Consider the following 22,432-nt stretch of genomic DNA (forward strand, 5'->3'; position numbering starts at 1 on the left):
CGCTCCCGCACTGTCCAAAAATGTCCTTACCCATAAGGACCGTACACTGACCAGTTTTCTGCGTGTCTTTAGTTTTGAAAGCCCAGTGGTGGGATCTGTTCTTCTGTCCAATTACTGATCATACGTTCCAATAACTTTTTTTGTTATTACAATCTGGTTAGCTAGCTATGCTAACAATATACAAAGCTTTTCTCCAACCAGTGGAGGTAAAGGCACATCTTTAATAATAAATCATTATAAGGTTATTATAAAAATAAGAGAATAGGTAAACAGGTAATAAAATCCTATATGACAGTAAAAACTTTTAATTAATAAACAAGAATACAGCTTGAAGGGGAGTGATTTGTAAAATATCCCATAAAGAAAAGAAAATCTGCTAGTTCGTTTCATCTGGTGTTGAGAGATGTAAATCCAATAGAGCTCCTAATTTTGGCTCTCAAAGTGCAACCAAGATCGATGCTTTAACTTCAACATTTAAAAATACTCTTCCCCGGGGGAGCATCCCTCACAGACCCCCCTAGAGGGAGGTTTAGGTTCCCCCCCACACACAACACACCACCTTAAACAATGTCACATGGATAGGAAAACTTAATACATTTGCATTTGTGTCCAAACTTTCCTTGTTTTGCCCTGAATGCATGCACCGAGTCATGGTAAGAATATCTGGATTGAGAGGTTGCTTTTCCTTGCACAGCAATGGAAAGAAAGGCCAAATGAATGGGCCTTGTGATTTTAGTTATTTTTTAAGCAGAGGTTCAATAATATTTTTACGAGCCTTCGGGAAAGGGGGGATGTTGGAAAATGTTAAAGCCCTTGAGAGGAAAAAAGTTCCCCACCCCCCTGCCTATATGAATCATTGTTCTGATAATGATGAGAGCCCGCCTCCCTCTCCCCAACGTCTTCTGCTGCTGCTGGGCTGTCCAGAAGAGGGGAGGGAAAAAAAGAAGAGGAGGCACGGTTTATTAATATTATTATATTATCATACAGGAGTCGTTATCTAATTTTGTTTAAGCTCAATAAATAAACAAAGAAAGACCTCTGACCTCCACTTTTTCTAAATTTTGTAAAACGGAAACTTTAACGGACATGTTGAACCGGCGGAACAGTTTTTTTAACGGAAACTGGCGCACGGGTCCTCTCGTTCCTTGAAGAGGGCGGAGAGGTGGGCTGTTTTTCATCTGCTGGTGGACTACTGAGGAGGATATACAGCAGGAGAACACGCGCCGTCCCACCCCCGGGAGAATAAAACCAGAAGGGCAACCATCGGGGCAACATGGCTCCCGGGGTCTTCTTCGCTGCTTTTGGTGTATTTTGTGGCGGCAGCAGCGCCACTTACCGGCCTGGCATATGTACTTCAGCGTTTTCAGCATTTCCAGCGGTCTAGTGTGAACGGACACGTTAATGAATCGAATGCGTGTGAACGGAAGCCTTTTTTGCGCTTGCGTATGCGTTTTACCGTATGCGTCCTCGTGGGGCCGGGGTCTAAGCCAAACTATATCCGGTCACAGAGATCTGCTATTTTAAAGTAAAGTCAACACATATCGACCCTAAATATAGTCTATATTAAGAACGAGAAAAGTCTTAACATCGTTTTTTGCGAACATATGACAAATGTGTGAGGGCTTAGCCCCGGACAGCCACAGCCCAATTTAACCTCTGGGTATTTGTGAGGGAGCTCCTATATGGCATTACCCCGCTGAAGCTCACCAAAGTTTAATATATTTCATAGTTCAAAGTTTTGTCAAGTGTTTTGTTTATTGGTCAAATACTGGTTTCTAATGGTTTCTGAGGAGTTTTACTGGAATGAAAGAGCACAGTCTACAGAAGCAACAAAGCAGCATACTGCATTAAACCTGATCTTCACAGAGAGGTTGAAGTTCATGTGGAAAGGAGGCTTCAGTAGTCTGTCTGCACTCTGTTTAGTTTTGCTATCTCACAATCAATATAGTAAATGTGAGGTAAAGTGTGTTGCCAATGTAACCGGTTAGAACTCAAAGTTGCGATGAGGTCTTAACATGTATGGAAAGGGTCTTGAAAAAGGTCTTAAAAGGTATTAAATTTGACTTCAGGATTCCTGCATATACCCTGGATAATTCATTCTATTTAGGGGCGCCTTTCAAAGCATCAAGGACACCTTACAATTCATAACATATTCCAAGGAAAGGTTTTAAGACAGTACAAAGAATGCAGTCCGGGTGATGTGTTTTATGTGGGGTGCAGATGAGAGGGAGCTGTCCAGAATGACAACAAGATGTTGTATTTGAGTTCTTGATAAGCCATTAAAACAGTAAAATAAGTGTCTCCTGTTCCCCAAAACATACCCATCTGTTATGGAAAAAGAAAGTATTCCAAAAGTAATCTGAACACGTTACATTTTTAACTTAAGACACGTAACTGTATTCTGATTACTTTCAGAGCATGTATTCAGTATTCAGTAACTGATTACATTTACAAAGTAACCCTCCCAACCCTGACTGGAAGTGATACTTCGTTAGCGTGGAGAGTCTGCTAAGCTTTATGCGGTCCGTAGTACCTGAGCGTGCTCCCCCCCCCCCCGGGTAATTTTTCAAAGCAATAGTGGATTTTCAGCATTGTTAAACAACAGTCATCGTTATCATTTTGAAATGTCCTTGAGCAACAAAATTTGTGCCAGTTACTGCCTCTGATACAGTATCACTCGTTATTATTCTATCAAGTGTAATAAACCCTTATTGATTTAACAGAACCAGTCCCTGACCTTTGGAACATTGGAGTCTTATTCTAATGTAGTGACATTTGCTGTTGGCTCTTTTTTATCCTCTGCTGAACATATTAGCTGTAAAGATGAATTGACTACAACAAACTTTCACAATTAGTTTAAAACCTATTCAAGGTAAACCAATATTTATGAATCTGTAATATTGTTAACTGTATGTTCATATATTACACAATGCAGTTAGAATAATTGAGAGGATTTCATGGTATTCTTCAATCTTCAAAATAGTGCGCTCAAATCAAGTTTTTACGAAACCATTCTAACAGAATCAAGGATTGGCTCTTTTATTTCAGTTGTATGTTAAGAATTTCATGCCCACTTGCTTATGTAATTGGGAAATACAATTTTTCATTAACAATACCTGACAAACTACAGGATAAAAGGAACAAAGATCACATAAAATAAAGGTGTGTCTTACTTGCAGGTGTGGATAGGTGTACAGAGGTGAGCCTAAACTGGAAAGTTGTTAGCCATGATGTGTGTCCTTCATCTTGTGTTAAAACATTAGTATATTACACAGGGTTTGATTATTATGTTTAAATATACAAATATTTTTATTTTTTATTTTTTCCTTCACAACTCCATATCTTTAAAGTTGCGTTTTGTCTTACGTTAAAAAAAGCCTTCAATAGACAGTGTTTGTAGTATTTTTTTCTTTTTTCAAGAGGGGGTGGAGTTGGGCAGGAGCAATTACAAGTGGTTTCGTCAGACGCACTGAGAGAGGAGTATTAGTATACGAGCTTGAGGAAGTAGAAAAGTTTTTGTCCAAAGAAACCCTGACATCTTCTGCATCATGAGCTCTGAAACTATAACCGTGAAGACCGGTGAAGCGGCAGCTGCTGTTGACATTGTTGCAGCTCCAAAGAAAGCGGAGTGGAAGGTAAGAGGCAACATGATTCGCACCACACGATGTGGCCTCCATGGCCATCAGATAAGATACTAACCTGTCCTCTGTGTCCTCCAGTGCCCTCTGAGTGATCATCATGTCCACAGAGAAGATGTGAGAAAGGTTTGGAAAGAGTGCCAAGAGGAAAGCTTCTGGTACAGAGGTATTCTCTTCTTAACATTCAACACATTCATAATGATAATTTTCTATCATTCTAGCAAACAATCAAGCCAACAAATCTGTCAAATGACACACTGTGAATACACACCACGTGTCTTTTGTATATTCTTCAAGGTGTATTTGACAAGTGTTTAGTAGTAGAAGTAGTCGGGCAGGGCTAATCTATCAACACCCCTTTTTACTAAACACTCTGTTTACATTTACCTCTGGAATTCATCCGGCTCCCAAAAACACTCCCGTATGTGGACCCAGAGTGACGTTACAAATGGCATAAAGAGATTTGTTATTGCCATGTTACACTTACACTACCTTCTTTTTATGCTAACAGTGGGTCGATTTTAAAACGGTCTATATTCTGTGCTTATTTGTAATCCTTTGTACGGAGTTCAATGAATTATTACAACTGCGCAGAGTTCCTAAGGTTACTCTGGTCGGTAAGATCTCGTTTGAAGTGTAGGTTGGTTGGAGCTAAGCCAGGGGTGTGCTCAGGTCACCCAAGCCTTTATATTAGGCTAAACCCCGGAACAGCACACAGAATGTTGTGGAGACGGTTGTTAGCATAGGCTGCTGGAGCTAGCTTAGCTGACCAGCTACGATCCACAAACTGGTCCTTGTTTACAACACTTTGTCTTCAGCCCTGATCCCTGTCCTTCATCTCACTGCCAACTAAGCAGCTGCTGTTTGTATTCTGTCACTACGCAGTTATATAAACATGAAACAGCACTTCCTCAATGAGGAGTCCAGTCCTTTTTCTCTTAGAAGGTTGACACATTTTTGGGTCCCGTCCTTTTGCTCTAAGGAGGTAGACAGATTTTTGAGTCTCGATACTTAACAGGTCAAAGTTCAGTCAGTTTGAACTCTATTCAATCGAGGCACAATCAATCTATGACAAGAGATAAAAGTAGCTTTCACAGGAGCAAATTAGTGTTCAATCAGTCAAGAATCTATAAAATAACCATTGTGAATATACCATTGTTGTATTATATGACCCTGTTCTCTTTCTTTCTTTAGCCCTTCCCCTCTCTATGGGGAGCATGGCTGTCACCGGTGGTCTTATCTACAACGGTAAATCACTAATAGTCAAACCCTGTTCTTGCATCATATCATAATCGCACAATGAGGCTAAGAACAAGTTTATTTCCATGCAGGTGTCTGGCAAACGTCAAAGAGATTTGGACCATTCCCAAAACTCTTAGGTGTGTACCGACCAGTGTCTTTGACTTTCTAAGCAGGAATGCCTTTATAAATCCTTAAGCAATCATGACTAACTATGATTAATTTCTTTCAGTTGCTGGGATCCTTGGTTTCGCAGTGGGAAAAGCATCTTATGTATCGACCTGCCGAAACAAATTCCAGGAGGTTGGCATTGAAGGTGGACCGGGATCTGGACCCTGGGCTAAGGGAGGTTCCTTTGGACCTTTCAATAAATCTGGTCATGGACACAGGTGGGGAATACAGTATTTCCTTGAAAACAAATATTACTAAAACCCCACAGATGCTGCAGCATTATGAAATGTTGCCACACACTACTAATGTTGTCTTTTTTTTAGCTTCAAACATTGGAAATAAATGCCTTTTTAAACAATTGATTTTTACAATTGAATCTGTCCTATTTGTGCGTCAACATTTCTGCTTTAATAAATAAATGATTATAATAATGAACGCTGACCAGATTGTTATCCCTGCAGATCGTGCCACCATGTGTGTGAAGAATGTAAGAAGAAGGCTCAAGATACACCTGCAGAACAAGTGAAAAGCTAGAGGTAAACAGATCCTATCTTGGCAGAGATATTTGAAAACATATTTCGCGCACAGCTCTGAAGCTATTAAAAAAAAGGTTAGTGCACAAGTAAGTGACTAATAAAACTACTATTATTACTTGAAAATTGCAAATCTTCAAAATAAGAAAACAAGTAGAACATGATAAAGTATTTGACTGTCAGGTGTGCTTATGTTTTACCATGGTAAAGTAATGTGCTGTTGATGTATTCCTTTTTACTTTTCAGGATCGTCAGAAACACTGAAGGACTGACTGCCAGTGTATATCACTTTTTTTAGTTTCTTAAATGCCATGAATACAGCGTATATTTTGTCTTAAGTAACTTTGATATGTTGCACATCATTATTCATTCAGGGGAAACCTGACACAAAATTGCCACCAGGGGTAGCTCTCATGCTTTTAGTCAAAGATCCTTTGTAATGTATTTCATCTGACCATATACCATTTTATTTTCATATAGCGAGTGCCTTAATCAGATGTAATCAGTCATTTGATTTTAATTATCAGCTTATACTTTTCAACAACTTTCCAAAACAATAAATACTCCATATAATATAAAACAAGTTGTCTGTATTTCTTACTATTACTTGTTTTAGCATTGTTTAATGAGCAATGTAGGTCAACAGATTAAAACAAAAACAAAACAAAAATATATATGGAAATGTTTCTCATTCCAAACATTTCAAGCAATTCACCATCTGGTTAGGGACGGGTATCTCAGGAGAACGCTTTAGCAGAGTTGAAGCTGTTTGTGTGACGTTTTCTATTATTGTGCTTTTATGTGTGTATCATCCAACTAACAAACATTAAGAAGCTCTGTCAGCCCTTACATTTGACACAACCGAGCAATATTTAAAAGCATCTCTCACACTATTGGTCGTGGTAAACTCAAATAAAATGCAGGTTAAGTTTGATTCACTTTATTTGTTTGAATATATATCGAGTTATTCAGAAAATGAAATACAGAAATAAATGTAAAAAGAAAATAATATAGTGTAGCGACTCTGATAGGATGCTGAGGGTGTCACTCAGGTATCCCCCGTCTCTCTGCCAATCATAGAGCTGTACCGGGATACTGGTTGAGGGCGGGCCTGTGGTTGTGGTAGCAGACGGGGGAGGGCGGGAAGTGGTGACGTAGTCTGGGTTATAAAGGTGTGTGTGTGTGAGAGTTTAGGAGAGTGTGAGGTTGAACCTGCAAGTGATATCTGTACCTGTGATCTTCAAAGAAAATAAGTGTTATTAAAGCCTAATAACTAGAAGCCTATTTCCGACTCCCTCTGTGAACGTTACAATATTAAAGGTCCCATTTCATGGCGATTTCCACTGATCATAATTCCATTGTTGATGTCTACTAGAATATATATATATATATATATATATTGCATCTCTGTTAACTGCGTGTATTCACTGAATTTCACTCTCTGCCTTTAACGGCTCGTTGTAGCTCCAATAGCTCCAGTCCCCACCCACCCTGTGAATCGCGCTGAGCTCCGTGGAGGTATGGTTTCCTTGTTTAGCGACAGCCAAACTCATCCTGAGCACACACAAAGTCACAGCCGAAGTAAAAACAATAAGTGTGGCTTGATATTGAGTAAGAAAAAGGTTGATAAACGCTGTGAGAATGGGTCTGCAGAGAGAATTTCGCCGCGATCCCAATTGTCTGTTATCAGCCTGCAGCCAGGGAGGAGAAATCAGCAGAGCTGCATGCACTGAGTGCGTGTGTGTGAGGAAGTCCGTGGATTGGTCAATGTGGACCAATCAGCGGGGGCTTAACGTAACGGCTCCACGGACGTAACTTAACGGCTCCACGGATTGGTCCATTTGGTTCCGGGTACCGCATGACCGTATCGCGTCATAGGTCTGGACGCAGCTACTGGCCATTCCTACGTCACGATACCCAGGAAGTAAACAATGGACAATGACGTATATCCAACGAGGCGTTTTGGGGTTATGGCTAGAAAGGATCCGTCTTGTGTAAATATGACGTCACGTTCTCGTTGTAATCGGAGCGGCTCGGAAACACATCTACAGCAGTAACACGCAACATACACATTAATGCAGCAGCAATATTAATAGATAAACATCAGACATAATAGTAAAACACTGACAGGGAACATTTTATTGCACCAGGAGCTATCTTGGGACTTTTACTGCGACAACTTTGACTTGCCTGTGAATAAAAAATAAACCAGTGTTGGTGATCTACAGTGTTGTCATTCTTCTTTGAACAGCAAGACCGCTAACACCCAATTTCAACAATCACACTCCCTGTAATTGACATAATTAATAGATAGTTTAGCTTCTCACCATCATTTGCTGTGGTGGCCCACTGATGTTAACGATCGTAACTGAAAGGCTGCCTGCCAAACGTAAACATTCAGCCACGTGACTTGCAAACTCTCGCGAGAGTTTTACACAAGACTGATCCTTTCTAGACATAACCGCGTTTTGGGGAGGTATTTTCTGTGTTAGAGTTTTACTCGCTACAGGGTGTACTTTGAGGGTTTTGACTCTGCACACCGTTCACATGCATAAAAACCTTCATAATACACAAGGGGACGAGTAATAACCGGAAAAGCATGACATGGGACCTTTAAGAAATAGGAAAATAAATAAATACAAAAGTGTTTTTCAAATTAACTTGCATTTATTTGATAACTCAGACTTTTTACATTACTTTCTTAAAAATTTTTATTAAGTCATTTATTTATTATAATTGCTTTAGTCCTCCATAGTAATGTGAGACAGTGTCTCAATTTTTTTATCAACATGTATCACTACAATGGACAGTGTTTATATGGGATGTTAGTGAGTTTTAAAATAAATATTACCTGAAATTGACTATTCTGCATAATGTATGTATACTTTTTATTGGTCTATTTTGATGCTAATACTTAAAGGTGGGGTAGGTAATTTTGGAGAAACCAGCTCGAGTGCGCTATAATTTGAAAATACACAGCCGGAAAAAATCTGCCACTTCCTTACAGAGCCCCTCCTCCAACACACACGAACGCGCACATGACCAATGAGGGCACGAGATAAGTTTGTGCACAGATGGAAGGCTGACAGGCAGGTAGGCCATCCAGTTATTTTAGCAGGGCCGGCTAAAATGATTGGTTGTGCTTTTTACAGTACTACAGCTTCCACAGATGACATTTTTTAATGGATTTTTTGTCAAACCACTTAAGATATTCATTGCTATCGGGATGTTAAGAGCATTCCAAGGAATATAACAAAAACTGTTTCTCGAGCCGGTTTCTCAAATTTACCCCACCTGTAGATTTTAAATGCAACCTAAACATTTTATTTTTACAGAGTGGAAGTACTAATTGCACTTAAGAAAACCTTTTTAAAGCACAGTCAAATGCATAGCTTGCAGCCCCAATTAATGACACAACAAAGAGAAAATGACTGATTTTGCATTATTTTTAATTCATTTAGAACGAAGTAAATGGGACAGTCATCAGAGGGCAATTCACATACAAGCTTAACAAATATCTTACTACATTCAGTTGTCTCAAAAACATGTTAAACTTATTTTTTCCCTTTCTTTTTTGCATCTTTGCCTTTGACTGGTGCCTCCTCTTCTTCCTTTCCTGTCGCAGCTTTAATCCTCTTCTTTCCCAGAGGGGTCTTTGCATACCAGTTCTGATGATACACAAACAAGAGAAACAAGAAAACAACATTAATTTACAACAAAGCCATTATAATTGTGCAAAATATGGTACTGTATATGCACTGACCTTCAGGGCCTCTTCTTCCTCCTGAAACACAGGGTCAATCTTGGCTAGTGGAGCCACAAACTCTGCGGCCGTCAGCGGTCTCTTGGCCTGCTGCAGGGTGCGGCGCTTGGTGACGATGCTCTGGATCACCTGGACCATGTGACCTGGTGTGTAGCCATCAGAAATCTTCGCAAGAGAGCCGAGGTCCAGCGCCCTGGTCACATCCCCGCCCTGCTTCCTGATCAGTCGGTTCCACAGGACTGAAGGCAAATGGATTCAAAGGTACATTTTCCAACAACCAAAACTCAAGTGCTACCAAAATGTGTAAATTCTTACTGCATCTTGAGCCGTAGTCCGGTCTTGGGATGAGAATGATCTTGCTGTACATTTTACAAAGTGACTTGATGTCGGCACTCAGCGGGTCTGTGGATGTTCCCACTATCAGAACACGATCCTCCCCTTTGATCAACTTCAGAGACTTTGGCAGGTCTTTCTTCAAGCGCTTGGGATCCAACTGAGAAGACAATGTTTCGAATGACCATGCAAATTGAAAACTGAAACATTTCATTCGATAATGCTGTTCAGAGTTTTGTCCGGCTCAAAAATACCTCTTTTTCTTCCTTGGGAACCTTCTTGTAGAACATTTTCTCTGCGTCTTCGATCCATATTACCGAAGGTTGCAGCAATCTTGCAACCTACGCAGAGATGGTCATAAAAAAACTGCCTTTCTTACTTTCTGGATGAGCCAAAATAAAAATACCTGCTAGAGACAATACTGCAAATTAACTCATGCTCCACCAAATTCACCATCAAATATTAAACTTCACCAATAGTGCTACAAAACGACAACATACTGCTCCACATTCCAGAAATAACGGCAGTAGAAATGTCCCCTTTTTTAGGTTATATTTCTCTACTTAGTACTTAGCCATAATGGATGAATTCTTACATATACTGTACGTAAGGGGTGCCCATTACGTCGATCGCGATCGACCGGTCGATCGCAAAGGTAGTGTGGGTAGATCGCATGGCATTGAAAAAAAGAAAATGTAAAGAAAAATTTTTTTATTTTTTTATTTTTTTTAAAGTTAGCCTATCATCCATCCTTACTATGGCATTTGCCACTTGATTGACTTACAGGTAAGCCAGTCTGAGTTGTATTGTGCCATACAGGTTCATGCAGTTATAAGAGGGCCTCACCTCCTCATCTGAAGCGCAAATGCAGCGCACTATTATGCGCTTATGCGGCGCAATTAGTGTAAGCGCGCCACAGTTTATCTGCCGTTTACTCCACTAGCACCCCCCCCCCTCGCGCTCGCGACACAGATTGGGCAGGGGTGGCCCTGTAGGTAGATCTTTTGGGCTTGGTCATTTATTGCTGCAAATGTGTAGTCAGGAATTATGAATTAAATGGAAAGAATACCTCACAGCAGTTCTTGAAATAAAATAACCACTATCATTACAAACTTAAATGTTAATCATGGGAGGCTGTGGCGCAGTGGACTAGTGCGTTGGTGTTCGGATCAGGGGAGCACAGGTTCAAACCCAACTGCAGTCAGCATGTCTGTTGTGTCCCTGGACAAGACAGACAATGTCTGTTGTGTCCCTGGTGCTACACAAATAAATAAATGCTCCTGTGGGGATAGCCCATAGTATTGAGTATGTTAGTCGCTTTGGATGAAAGCGTCTAAAAAGTAACATGTAATGTAATGGTTCTTTCACATCCCGCAGTTACCTTGAACACCATGTGGAGCATCATGGCGAGGCCACTCTTGCCCGGGTACTTCCCTGCCGTGTTCAGAGGGGACAGATCGAACAGGTTGGCTCCCGTCTCCTGGCAGATTGCATGGATCAACATCTTCTTACCCACTCCTGCGGGCCCTGCCAGTAGGATGGCCTTTATCAGTGGAGCCTTCTCATGAACATACTGAGAGCCTGCAACAACACACACCTTATAATCAAACCAGAGACAAACATCATATTCATTTAATGTTGAATTGAATACAGCTTCATACCTAATGGTAAAACAGCATATAGAGATAAGACCTGCCGCACATCTGACAGTGATGGCATGGGCTCGATGTCATTTTGCCTGAGTGTAGTCCCAAGGTAGCTGTAATCACCTAGGTGACACAATGGATCGACTGTTAAAGAGTTATTAAACACTGCAAGTAAGGCATTCAAATACATTTTCTTTCATTGTGATCATAGTGTTGTGGCAAGCCGAAACCAGAAGAGGGTGGCACATCAACACTAAATTATTTCTAGTGACGTTTACAGTTTCAAAGAGTAAGCGCTGTACTTTGTTTCGTTGATTGCAATCGAATTTATAGCTCACGTACATTTATGATGATAAGTCTAACACAAAGAGAGATCTCAATAACCAGTTTAATAAACAATAAACAAAGACTTACCCATGTAATCCTGCAGCCTAACGTTATTAGCCTGTTTCAACAAGCCCTGCTCCACCAGCTCCTGACACAGAGACTCCAGAGTCCTAGAAGACGGGAATAAACAAAGCAACAGTTTAAACAAGCATTGACTAATAGTGGGCTTCATATGGACTCACTTCTATACTGACATTTCTTTTCACATGTGCATCATGACTGTTCATTAGGGGGCACCTGGGGGGTATACTACGAAGCAGGATTTTCGCTTAGCCGGCTAACTTCAGGGAAAACTCGGGGTTTCCGGTCCTACGAAGCTGGTTCTCTTTTTAGCAGGCTAGATCTCCATGGTAACTTATGCTGTGCGGCTAACCTGCCCCGGTGCAGGTTAGGTTGCAGGCTAAGAGCTCAAGTCAGTGAAAGCACTGCCTACTGACCAATCAGAGCTCAGTGTGCGGAGTTTAAAGCGATCAAGTCACATTACAGGAGAAAGGAAATACAGAAAAACTGCCGTTGCAGGAAAGACGGCCGGCAAAAATCCCCGACTGTGTGAACATTAATAGAATATCATCTTCAGAGCAATCTGACTATTATAACATTAGCGTTAAGAAAGCTTACTTAAATATCTGCCACAACATAAGTAACCGGATCAGAGTAACATTAAGTATAGTCCGCGGCATATCACAACATAATGTATCATATATTTCCTTATCTGAGTCAGCTGAGCCGTATCTGGCCGTGCAACACTCACAGTGTATGCAGTATACTGTATGCAGAAGTATTATTTTAAGCAACACATTAAGTTGACGAAACACTCGAGTCAAATGTAATTAAAGTCAGATCGTGTCTNCAACTTAAGATCCATATTCAAAATACAGAATCAAAATTGTACAAGTTGAAGCTTTTGTTTTAACAGTTTGCAGGAGGCAGGTACTTTCTTTCAAGCAGAACACGGGGGAAAACAAACTTAGCGGGAATGTTTACGTGTTCGGTGTAATGATGTACAACGGCCTCGACAACTTCTGTAGTCCTATTCAGCTACTTGTTAACAACCATTATTTTTCAGACACGTAAACTCTTCAGAAATCACCAGTGCTGATGTATTTAATGTTGTAGAACAAAAACGTGATCCCTCTCTTAAATGTGTGTCAACCACAGACCTTATTTCGAGCTATTTTCCAAAATCCTATGGAGAAATTGAATTGCTTTTTTGTTGAGGGAACCGGAAGTGGTAAAATGCTAACTTACTTCCAGGTTTTAGGAAGCATCACTACACCACTCTATATGGTCGGTGTTTACATTAGCATCGCTAACACTCAGAGCTAACCTGATACTGTTTTATATCAAAGACCACATATCATGTAATGAGGTTCAATTTTCTGCTGAGAATGAGCTTGAGCATATCTGTCTTAATGTTAGCCTGTCACCACAGATGTCTTTCATTCTCATTGGAGTGTACTGACCACCATCTGCAAAAGCTATTTTCTTTGACAAATTAGAAATAATGCTTAGGGAATGCAGTTTTGCTTAGGATATACAGTAGTATTAATGGGTGACTTCAATGTTAATTGGGAGGACAAAGCAAGTAATATGGCATTAGAACGGGTATCAAATCAATTTGATCTCACAATTAATTAAGGGGCCTATTAGAATAACCACATCCTCAAAAACCCAAATTGACCTGATTTTCAGCAACAAACCTGAAAGGGTGACAACAATCTTCAATATTGTCACTGGTCTGTCTGACCACAATCTAACTCTCATAGCCAGAAAGCTCACTAAATCCTGCTTCCATTTGAAACCCAACACAACATTTTACCAATTAAGAATACCCAAGAGTGATATTGATGAATTTGACAGGGAAATTAAAAACATTAACTGGAGCCAAATTGTATCTGGTACAGATGTGGATACCAACAGTGGTGTAGTGGGGGATTTTTTTACTGCTTTATTTTATTTCTATCTTACTATTTATTTTTATTACAGTGTTCTTAATATAGTTCGCTATCTGTGTACTTTTTTATTTTTTTTATTTGTATGTACGACACCTAGTCAAATTCCTCGTACGTGTGAACCTACCTGGCAATAAACCCGTTTCTGATTCTGATCTTTTTGTCCTCTAGGTTGCACTGCCACGTCTACAGTAGCGCAGAATGGACAGAGGAAACATGATTGGGCCTCAAGTTTTTTGCAGCCAATATATATTATCCTACAAACTTGGGATAGGAGGGTGAGTGAACAAGTTAGCCATTGGTTGAAACCTACATCCCCATTGTTAGACGTACTAAATCCTGCACACTGCTCCTTCAAATTGACAATGTGAACATATGTCGCCATTTTGCAATTTCTGTTATTTTCAGTTGAGAATGTTTCAAAGTAATCTTAAAAAATTCAACTTACTTTTTGTTTCTACTGTTTATAAGTATGATGTTTAAATATTAAATGCTGTATTCATTAGTTGTACTATAATTCTACAAATATTTTTATATTTTAAGTTTTCAGAGTAATTGTTTCCTACAGAACATTTTGTTGAATTTATTTGATTGGAAAATGTTAGAAAAAAGCTGTAAAATAACAGTATTCTTGTTATGATTCTGTTTAGTTTTGATTTTGTTGTGTGCTCTTTTTGTGTTTTTTGCTGTCTCCCCCCTCCGTTCTCTGTTTTCGGCCCATTCCCAAACCGCCCCCTACACCCTACCCCTACACCCTACCCCTCCGTTTGCGCGTTCAGGCGGAGGGTCCGCCATATTGAGGGCTGTTCCAAACCAACGAGTGTGGAGCGGTGTGGAGGGGGAGTGGGCTATCAAGCCCTCAAACAACGAGGCCGTTTCTCAATCGCGAGGATGCTTGCTTGGTAGCACATGTCTCCCGAGTCACTTCCTTCAGAAGCTAGGCAAGAATCCTTCCTGGCATTCGGAAAACAAAGAGTGGAACAGGCTAGCAAGTGTGCAGGTGTGCGTCATACGAGAGGCCCCGCCTTACATTTTCCACCACAGATTTGGGGAAATTGCTCCGTGCGCAAAGCATTGTGGGGATTTGAAGGACGCAAAGTCTACCCATGTGCAGCCTCGAAATTACCCCCAAACCAAGGACGCGGCCTCGGTGGAATTCCAAGTATGCTGGAGATTGGAACAGTCCTTCAGCGGCACTCGATGACGTAGTATCCTTGAAATATTGGCTTGGAAGCCAGTTTCCTCGCGATTGAAAAACGGCCCGAGTCTGCAGCGGTGCTGACTTGAGACCGGTCTCTACCTGACCGGAGTCACGCTGTGTGTGTCCGTCAGGAAACACGCTGTTTACAAGTAGTTCCAGCAAACATCCACTGATAAATTGCAATGTTAACAACCTCATGATAACCTCATATGTTTTAACTTAGGATCATATTTGTGTTTAGTCTAGAACAAGGTAAATGTATGCTTTTTATTATAAAGTTGTGTATATACAGACTGTGGCAAAAACTAAGAAGCTTACTGTATAAACATCAGGTTTAAAACTAAAAGAGCTTTACAAAAAAGTAACACAATGAAAGATGTTTGGAGTTTTATTTGAGTTATTAATTTACATTTTTTGTCTAAGAGATGCTGATTTGAAACCGTTGTTACATACAGTTACGGCATTTCCTGTTTCTGCCGGAGAGAGGGGAGGCCGTCCCAAAGCTTGCTGCTTTATTTATACCCTTAACCCTTAATGGAGGGAACTTCATTCAGCTGCGAGTGTGGATACGGACGAAATTCACTCCGTCACGGAGGGGTAGGGTCGAGGGAGTGGTTTGGGATTGGGCCTGAATGGTGATTGTAAAAACTACACTGCGCATGCTCAGAATATTGTCCTATTTAATGTGTGTGGCAAAAAAATAATGACCATAGGGGCACTGAGCTGCCATCTCCACCATACGTCATCTCACATAATTCAGAGCTGATTGGCTGTAAGTACATGTGCCGCGAAAAATGTGGTGTGTGAAGAGGGGAGGAGAGAGCTGCAGTGACGCGTCCTAAAACCCGGAAGTAAGCTGCGCATGGCTTCCCTCGACAAAAAAGTAATGAGATTTCTCCATAAGATTTTAGAAAATAGCTCAAAATAAGATCTGTGGGAAACAAACCTGTTAGATAAATACACGTTTTGTTCAGCCGGATAAAATCCACATGTCTACCCTACTTTTATAATTTTTGAATCATAAATCTATCGATTAGATTTATGATTCGACTTTTGAAACTACAAGAAGATAAGGAGGACTTTTGAACAAAAGTAATAGAGATTTTTGTCCAAAAGGATAGGCAAATGGACTTCATCTTCAAGTCAAGGTAAAACCGCAATTTTATTGAAAATGGGATCTTACTAAGAGAGAACGATTCAATATTTAAATGATAAAATTAAATTTTTTGGGTATCCTTTGGTGGAACTGTCTGTTTAAAATTAATCGAAGCATCAGACAAAAAAAGCTTTTGAAAATAATATTATATTTTGATTTAGTTCAAAATATAATATTTGTAAACCTGAAGAGTCAGTGCCTCACCAGCCATGAACCTCACTGCACGTCACTGCAGAAGCTTACAGTATATATAGACATCTAAGTTTTTTGTGCCCCATCACTTTTGTACATATAAAAACGCCACTGATCATGTGTGACCTCACCTGTCAGCTGTTAAATCCTTCTCCTTTTTCTTCTTCTTCCCACTCTTAGATCCTTTCTTTTTCTGTGGTGAAAATCATTGGTAGACAGCTCAGGGTAATCATTATAAACTGTGACCAGCCCTTCCAGACGTGTGTTGGATTTTCTCTCACTTATTACCTTAGCATTCGCTTTGGCTTTCCCACCCTTGTCTTTATCCACAGCTAGCTTCCATTCAGCCAGCTCTTGTCTCATCTGCTCATCTACCTGTTAGAAGCAGAAGAGACCAGAGAGTGCAGCTACAGGTGGTGCCGTGTTAAGTTTGGTTTTTCAATTCCTAAAATGTGTTGGTTTTCTATAGACAGCATCACCTTCACTCGAATCTCTTCCTCAATCATTTTCCTCCTTTCCTCCTTGATCAGCTCCACCTCGTGCCTCTGGCTGAAGTTTCTGGTCTCATTTCGGTTTTTCCAAAAATCTTCGGATGAGAAACATTCAATTTGAGGTTTATTTTGACTGTTACATCACTATACATAACAATATTAATATCAAATAAGTCATAAAATCTCTAAAATAAAATTATTATTTTATTAATTTGTTTACTTTTTTATTTAAACTTTTTTTTATTTCGTTTTATGTTTATTTTCATGGCTCTGTTGTTTAAGTTATATTGATAAGCATATTATTTGTTTTGGTTTCGCCCATGTGGGCATGTGCGGGTGGAGGGAGGGAGGGGGGAGTGTACTGTGGTACTGTGATATTACAATATAAATGAAATGGCATCGATTACTGTACACTATAATGAAATAAAAAGACTTCAGTCATTTAAACATACCTTCAAAGATTTTGTTTTCCATTTCCAAGTCTGACAGAAAAGCCGAAGGCATCATCTTCAGCCCTGCCTCCTCCTCCTGTGGTTCATAGTACAGAGGTTCAGGAAAACGGCTGACAGAGATTTGTCCGAAAAAGCTAAATTCCTTTCATCACCAGATATACTAATTATTATAGTAATCCATAAAATATCAATGTAACGCAGTCTGTGAGCCTTACTTCCTCATCATCCTTTCCCTTTTCCTTTTTCCCCTTTTCCTTCTTCTCCTCCTTCCCCTTTGGTTTGTTGTCGGATTCATCATCTTCCTTTGCAGCAATTTCCTCCATTAACTGAAAGATATGTGCACAGCAAACATAATTCACCTTCTTCCAACTGTATAAAAGTAGGCAATGAATCCTACTTTTCGGCTGTTTTTCACCTGCTGAGGGTTCTTTTCAGCAAAAATGAGGGCTGAGCCTCCGTCCTCTTCTTCGGGGAAGTCTGGAAACGATCCTGTGGTATCACTATTTCAAAAGAAACACAGCTATTTGATTGAATTAGTGTTGAAATGCTTCAACAACAATGAAACGGCCTTCACCTTACCGGCATTCAATGAACCACTGTCGGATCTGCTCCTTCATGGTCTTGCTGATGTCATAGCCCTCTACATCTCGTAGTTGGTTTGTGACAGACACTAAAGACTTCTGGTAGTCCTCGTTGTGCTCCTCCTGTTTAATCTTTCTGCTAGCCTCACTGGACTGGGCAGCGATTTCTGTGGGGCAGGGCACCTTGTATTTTGGATCCATGGCCTAACATAAACATGAACAAACATACTTTACACATTAAACATCTCAAAAAGACTAATATTAAAGAAAAAAAGTCACTTGATTGAGCTGAATATTATTCCTACAGAAGTACAACAAGGAATACTGCAATACAGCTTTAACGATAAAGCTGCCCCTTTGTTTTTAAACAGAAAACTCTTTTAGGTTTAACTTTATTTTAAACACAAAGGATGACATAAGGTCTTAAAGAATAGACACCAATGACCTCTTAGATCATATTATTAGAAACAGTGGTAGCTTTGTAAAAAAGTTGTGGATCAATTTTTGAAGTTTAAGACAACGAGTAAAATGGATGGCCGATTTAACTCACCATTCCCAGAAAAATCATTTCTTCTTCCCGAACAATCTTTGTCCTCTTCCTCTGCATGTAGCCCCTCCACACCTGCAAATCAAATTCAACAAATCTTTGAGCATGAGGGAGGACAGACAGAGGCACGTGGGATTATGTTGATGATGGAGCACCTTCTGTATGCAGACTGTGGCCGACTCAATGGCGTCTGTCCCAGGTTCCTTGGTCCTGTACATCCTGTTCATGTTCCTGCTCTCTTCATTCAACTTGGCCCTCAGGCGTCCTTGTCGGGCCCTCTCTGCCACTTGAATGATCTTAATGGCCTTCTCCTGACTCATGTCCTTGGCCATCAAGGGCTGTGAGGACAAAATAGTTGTAACATTTTTCTGCTTATCCTTAATAAATGTAAAAAATAATTTAAAGGCATATTTTTTCTGATGTTAAAACCTGTGTTTGTTTAACTTTCATCCTACTTTCCCATTTTGTTACAAAATGAATGATGTCAAAGAATATCAAGTACAGGCTTTAATTTAGATGTGGCTAGTTTTTTTAACTCACTTCTGGGCTTTCAGTAACCCCCACCAATTTAAGAATTTCTGTCAGCATCTTTTTTCGTTCTTGGAGTTCCTTGTTGCGTTCCCTGAGGAAATAGCGAGGGATGGGGATCTCAAGGTCTTCCTAGGGTGGCGACAAAGGAAAAAGCTGTTGAGTTATTTAATTATTGAAGGGTAATCAAACATATAGCCAATGCCTGCTGCTGATATGTCAATATAATTTAGTTTGGGTTTATCAGAATCTAATTTTCATTATACTTGCTCTTAACTATGAAACTCACAGGTGTAAGCTTTAAATCATGAAGGACATCATCCATGTAGTGGTACTCTGAGAACTCTTTCTCCACCATTTCATTTTTCAGCTCTAACACCCTCCCGATCACACCATCGAGAATTGCCCGAACAACTCGTCTCTTCTGAGGGTGGACCACCTGGTCATAGACCTCCTCCAGCTGTCTGAGGATTTGGATGTAGCGCACATAGAGCATGGCCAGACGCTGGAAGAACACCACCCTGTCCTTCTCTGGGCGGGGGGGCTCAGCAGGCAGCTCCTCAGTTAGCAGGCGGCTCAACGCTAACTGAGCGTCGGCCCACAGCTCGTTGTATCCCCTGGAACAGTGGAAATAATCTGATTAGTTGAGACTGGAGCAATGGTACCTGGGAGTTGAGTGATAGTTAAGAAAGGCCCATACCTTATTCATAGAAAAAATTAAGGGGAAAAGTCTGAAGAGGTCAAAGAGTCATGCAACACTTGTAGGATACAGGTTAGTGTAAGGCTGACACGTCTCAGCTGGTGGCCTTCATCAGGGTCATCACGCATTGGTCTTACAATAAAGCTGTTCTTTACTGTGTACTACATGTGGTGTAAAAATTACTAAGAAGTTTTACTGATGTAAAAATAGCAAGACCTTAATGTAATCATACTATTTTAGAAGTAACAGTTCTGCATTGAATTTAATGTAAAATTACATAATTATTAGCTGAAAAATAATTACCAAAGATAAAAGTACAAATGGTCAGTAATAGATATTTGTATCAATGTAGAGCTACATTTGATTACTTGATTATTTACCACTATGTGTTTTAATCTATTATAATACATCATGTTGTTTTAGTTTAATTACATGTTTTATTCATAATCTTAATCTGCCAAATAACTCACTCCGAACTAGTGATGTTTACAAATTTAATTAAAAGAGAATGAATTCACTAATTTACTTCAATTCCATCATTGAAGACATTTCTAACATTGTACCTTTAAATCTTGTGTTGGTGGTAACAGAGCTATGCAAAGGTAATCAAAGCCATGCAACATCACTGCCCAAACAGCACGTGTCAAAGTAAATATTTTTTGAGTGCTTGCTGCACTAATACCTGTACCTAACTAGTTACTTTACAGATTCAGATTTTTAGCTAAAACAACATAGGCTATAACTAAACTCATAAATACATTATGATTATAAAATGATAAGATATGCAGCAGCAGTATAAAAAGTAGTTAAACGTAGCTCCACCTTTACTTGCTGTCATGAACATATTAATGCATTACAAAATAATAATATAAATAGTATATGATTCTAAAATTGAACATTACGCACAATAAGTAGTTTTACTTTTGGTACTTCTAAGTATATTCTTATGCCACCACTACTGGACTTTAACTTAGTCATAGTATTTTTACAGTCTGGTATTTCTACTTTTGCTTAACATATCTGAGTACTTCTTCCACCATTAAGTATTGTATTGTTTACGTGTTATGCACAGCACTGACAGTTCCCCTTTGCATCACTAAACTTTGCTATCTTTGTTAGCATGAAAACATCTACCTAACGTTAGCTTCAGTTACATTTCATATGCTAAAGGTAAATTACGCATTAGCAAGCAAATGTACAGCAACGGGGTTTTGTTTACCTTTGAGACATGTCTCTGGCTCCAGGGAGAGAAAAATGTTTCCAATGTTTCTTAATAACCGAACAATTGAACTAATCTAGTTAAATAGCATCAAACATTAGGACAGTTTTCCCAAGTTGACCTGCTGCTTGGTCCGTCTCCATGGTGACAGTCACTCCGGAGGCGGAAGCTGATCATGTGACCGTTGTTACAAAAACGATATGAATTCACCTCTGGGTCTACTGACTGATTTATTAAAATAAATCACCGAAGAAAATAACACTTTGTTTATATAGGCCAAAAGCTTTTTAGAACTACGTAAACTCTTTAAACTGTGCAACAAGTGAGACAGCGTCCTTTTTTCTTTGGATAAAAAAAAAGGCAGTAAAGATGAGTTTTTATTCTAATATAGCCTGCTTCAATTGTTTGCTCGCATTCTTTTTTAATGTTAATGCGATCGGTGTATATCTACCAGCTCGACTTGGCAGACGTATAGCCTCATTTATATGACGACTATAGTCTAAAGTGGCAAAATATAAAACAAATTGCAGACTTCATGAATGTATTATTAAATAAATCCTTTAATTTGATTGATTCACTATAAAAGTAGGGCGTGCAAAGTCAGCAGTAGATTTTTTGACTCATTTTTAAACACATTTACATTCAAATCTAAAAAATGTTTTAAAGCTCATTCCGACTAATGTATATAGCTCCCGGATGGGGGCTCGTGGAGGCGCACTCTCTGCCGCGCTTAGGCGGTCACAAGACTTGGAGATCGGTGAGCAAAAATATCGACACGCTGTCAGGTCAGCCAGAAGCTTACAGGCCACAGATTCTTCTCTTCTCTGACTCCAACATCCAACAAGTTGCTCTTCTGGAAAACTACTCTCCTGCGCGCTCCTGCGCCACGGTCTTTTTTTCAATGGATTTGTTACTGGGAGTCTTTTTTTAGGTTTTAAATCATTAATATTTATGTAAAACGTATTTTTATCTTGAGCTCAATATTTCTCTAAAACTACAACTAGTGATGTTTTGGTGCGTAAAGGAGGGGTGCATGCCAGTAGCGAATGCCACTGGATGAAATTGCACCAAAGATGTCAACATTGCTTTGCCACCCACACGAAATCGATTGTATTACCTTCAAGAAGGTGGCTCCTCGTATAAATAGAGACGCGTTATTTCAAGAAAGACGGTGGTGAGCACAATCTGCCGGCTGTACTCTCTCTCTCTCTCCTGTCCGGACCTCAGACAACGCCTGGAAGGATTTTGCTGAAGACAACTGTGTCCACTCTCCAGGACATAAGCAACTTTACCTCCTAAACTAGTAAGTCTAAAGTTACATTCACTTTATTGCTTTCCCCTTCACTGCTGCCTAAGTAGATTACATTACATAATGTCTGGTGATTCATTCCACTTTGTCTGTAACCTCTAACATTTTTTTTTAAATTGCAAAGATGTGAGACATTTGTAAAGGCAAGCAATCCTGATAAGTCTGGTTTTAAGAAAAAGTGTACAGCTATCATCTAGTGTTTTTATTTAAAAATATTTAAACAGACTCAATAGAAAGCATGTGTAACAAAACTTATTTGCTCTTGTTTCCAGACAGTGAAGTCATGCAGGTGGAGAGGAAATGGCACATTCTGTTTACTATATTCTTTCTGCTCATCACTTCGGGCCAGTGTATGGACAGCAAGGTCGTCAAGCAGAAAGAAAGACGGACCCTG

General features: G+C 39.7%; 2 protein-coding genes and 1 long non-coding RNA gene across 4 annotated transcripts in view; 2 read left to right on the forward strand and 1 right to left on the reverse strand.

Annotated features, from left to right (window-relative positions):
• Nucleotides 1-11,745, forward strand: part of LOC104965913 (uncharacterized) — a 26,354-nt gene extending 14,609 nt beyond the window's left edge. Inside the window, exons 2-3 of the long non-coding RNA XR_800601.1 lie at nucleotides 9,377-9,605; nucleotides 11,055-11,745. This is a non-coding gene — a long non-coding RNA (uncharacterized lncRNA). The remainder of the gene's footprint in view (nucleotides 1-9,376; nucleotides 9,606-11,054) is intronic.
• ociad2 (OCIA domain containing 2) lies at nucleotides 3,446-6,161 on the forward strand. Of its 2 annotated transcripts, none has more exons than XR_800600.1 (7): nucleotides 3,446-3,635; nucleotides 3,720-3,804; nucleotides 4,833-4,886; nucleotides 4,970-5,017; nucleotides 5,110-5,266; nucleotides 5,510-5,658; nucleotides 5,828-6,161. XR_800600.1 is itself a non-coding variant. In XM_010794968.1 (7 exons), exons 1-6 carry the CDS (start codon nucleotides 3,549-3,551, stop codon nucleotides 5,580-5,582), a joined length of 504 nt encoding a protein of 167 aa, XP_010793270.1. In that variant the 5' UTR covers nucleotides 3,447-3,548; the 3' UTR covers nucleotides 5,583-5,584; nucleotides 5,828-6,161. The 2 variants fall into 2 exon arrangements, 1 of the variants encoding a protein (XP_010793270.1); XM_010794968.1 differs by having other exon boundaries at nucleotides 3,447-3,635; nucleotides 5,510-5,584.
• Nucleotides 9,034-20,869, reverse strand: zgc:153738 (IQ and AAA domain-containing protein 1). The gene is made up of 19 exons (XM_010794967.1): nucleotides 20,730-20,869; nucleotides 19,100-19,427; nucleotides 18,823-18,942; nucleotides 18,438-18,620; nucleotides 18,286-18,357; nucleotides 17,734-17,939; nucleotides 17,570-17,654; nucleotides 17,370-17,480; nucleotides 17,155-17,230; nucleotides 16,691-16,797; nucleotides 16,500-16,586; nucleotides 16,343-16,404; nucleotides 11,738-11,820; nucleotides 11,339-11,446; nucleotides 11,059-11,258; nucleotides 9,932-10,018; nucleotides 9,660-9,837; nucleotides 9,345-9,583; nucleotides 9,034-9,249 (listed from the first exon to the last, which is right to left on the reverse strand). Exons 1-19 carry the CDS (start codon nucleotides 20,738-20,740, stop codon nucleotides 9,136-9,138), a joined length of 2,457 nt encoding a protein of 818 aa, XP_010793269.1. The 5' UTR covers nucleotides 20,741-20,869; the 3' UTR covers nucleotides 9,034-9,135.
• Nucleotides 20,870-22,432: the final 1,563 nt, after the last annotated feature.

The sequence above is a fragment of the Notothenia coriiceps genome, unplaced genomic scaffold, assembly GCF_000735185.1.
Source record: "Notothenia coriiceps isolate Sejong01 unplaced genomic scaffold, NC01 NC01_scaffold00037246, whole genome shotgun sequence".
Taxonomy (NCBI): Eukaryota; Metazoa; Chordata; class Actinopteri; order Perciformes; family Nototheniidae; genus Notothenia; species Notothenia coriiceps.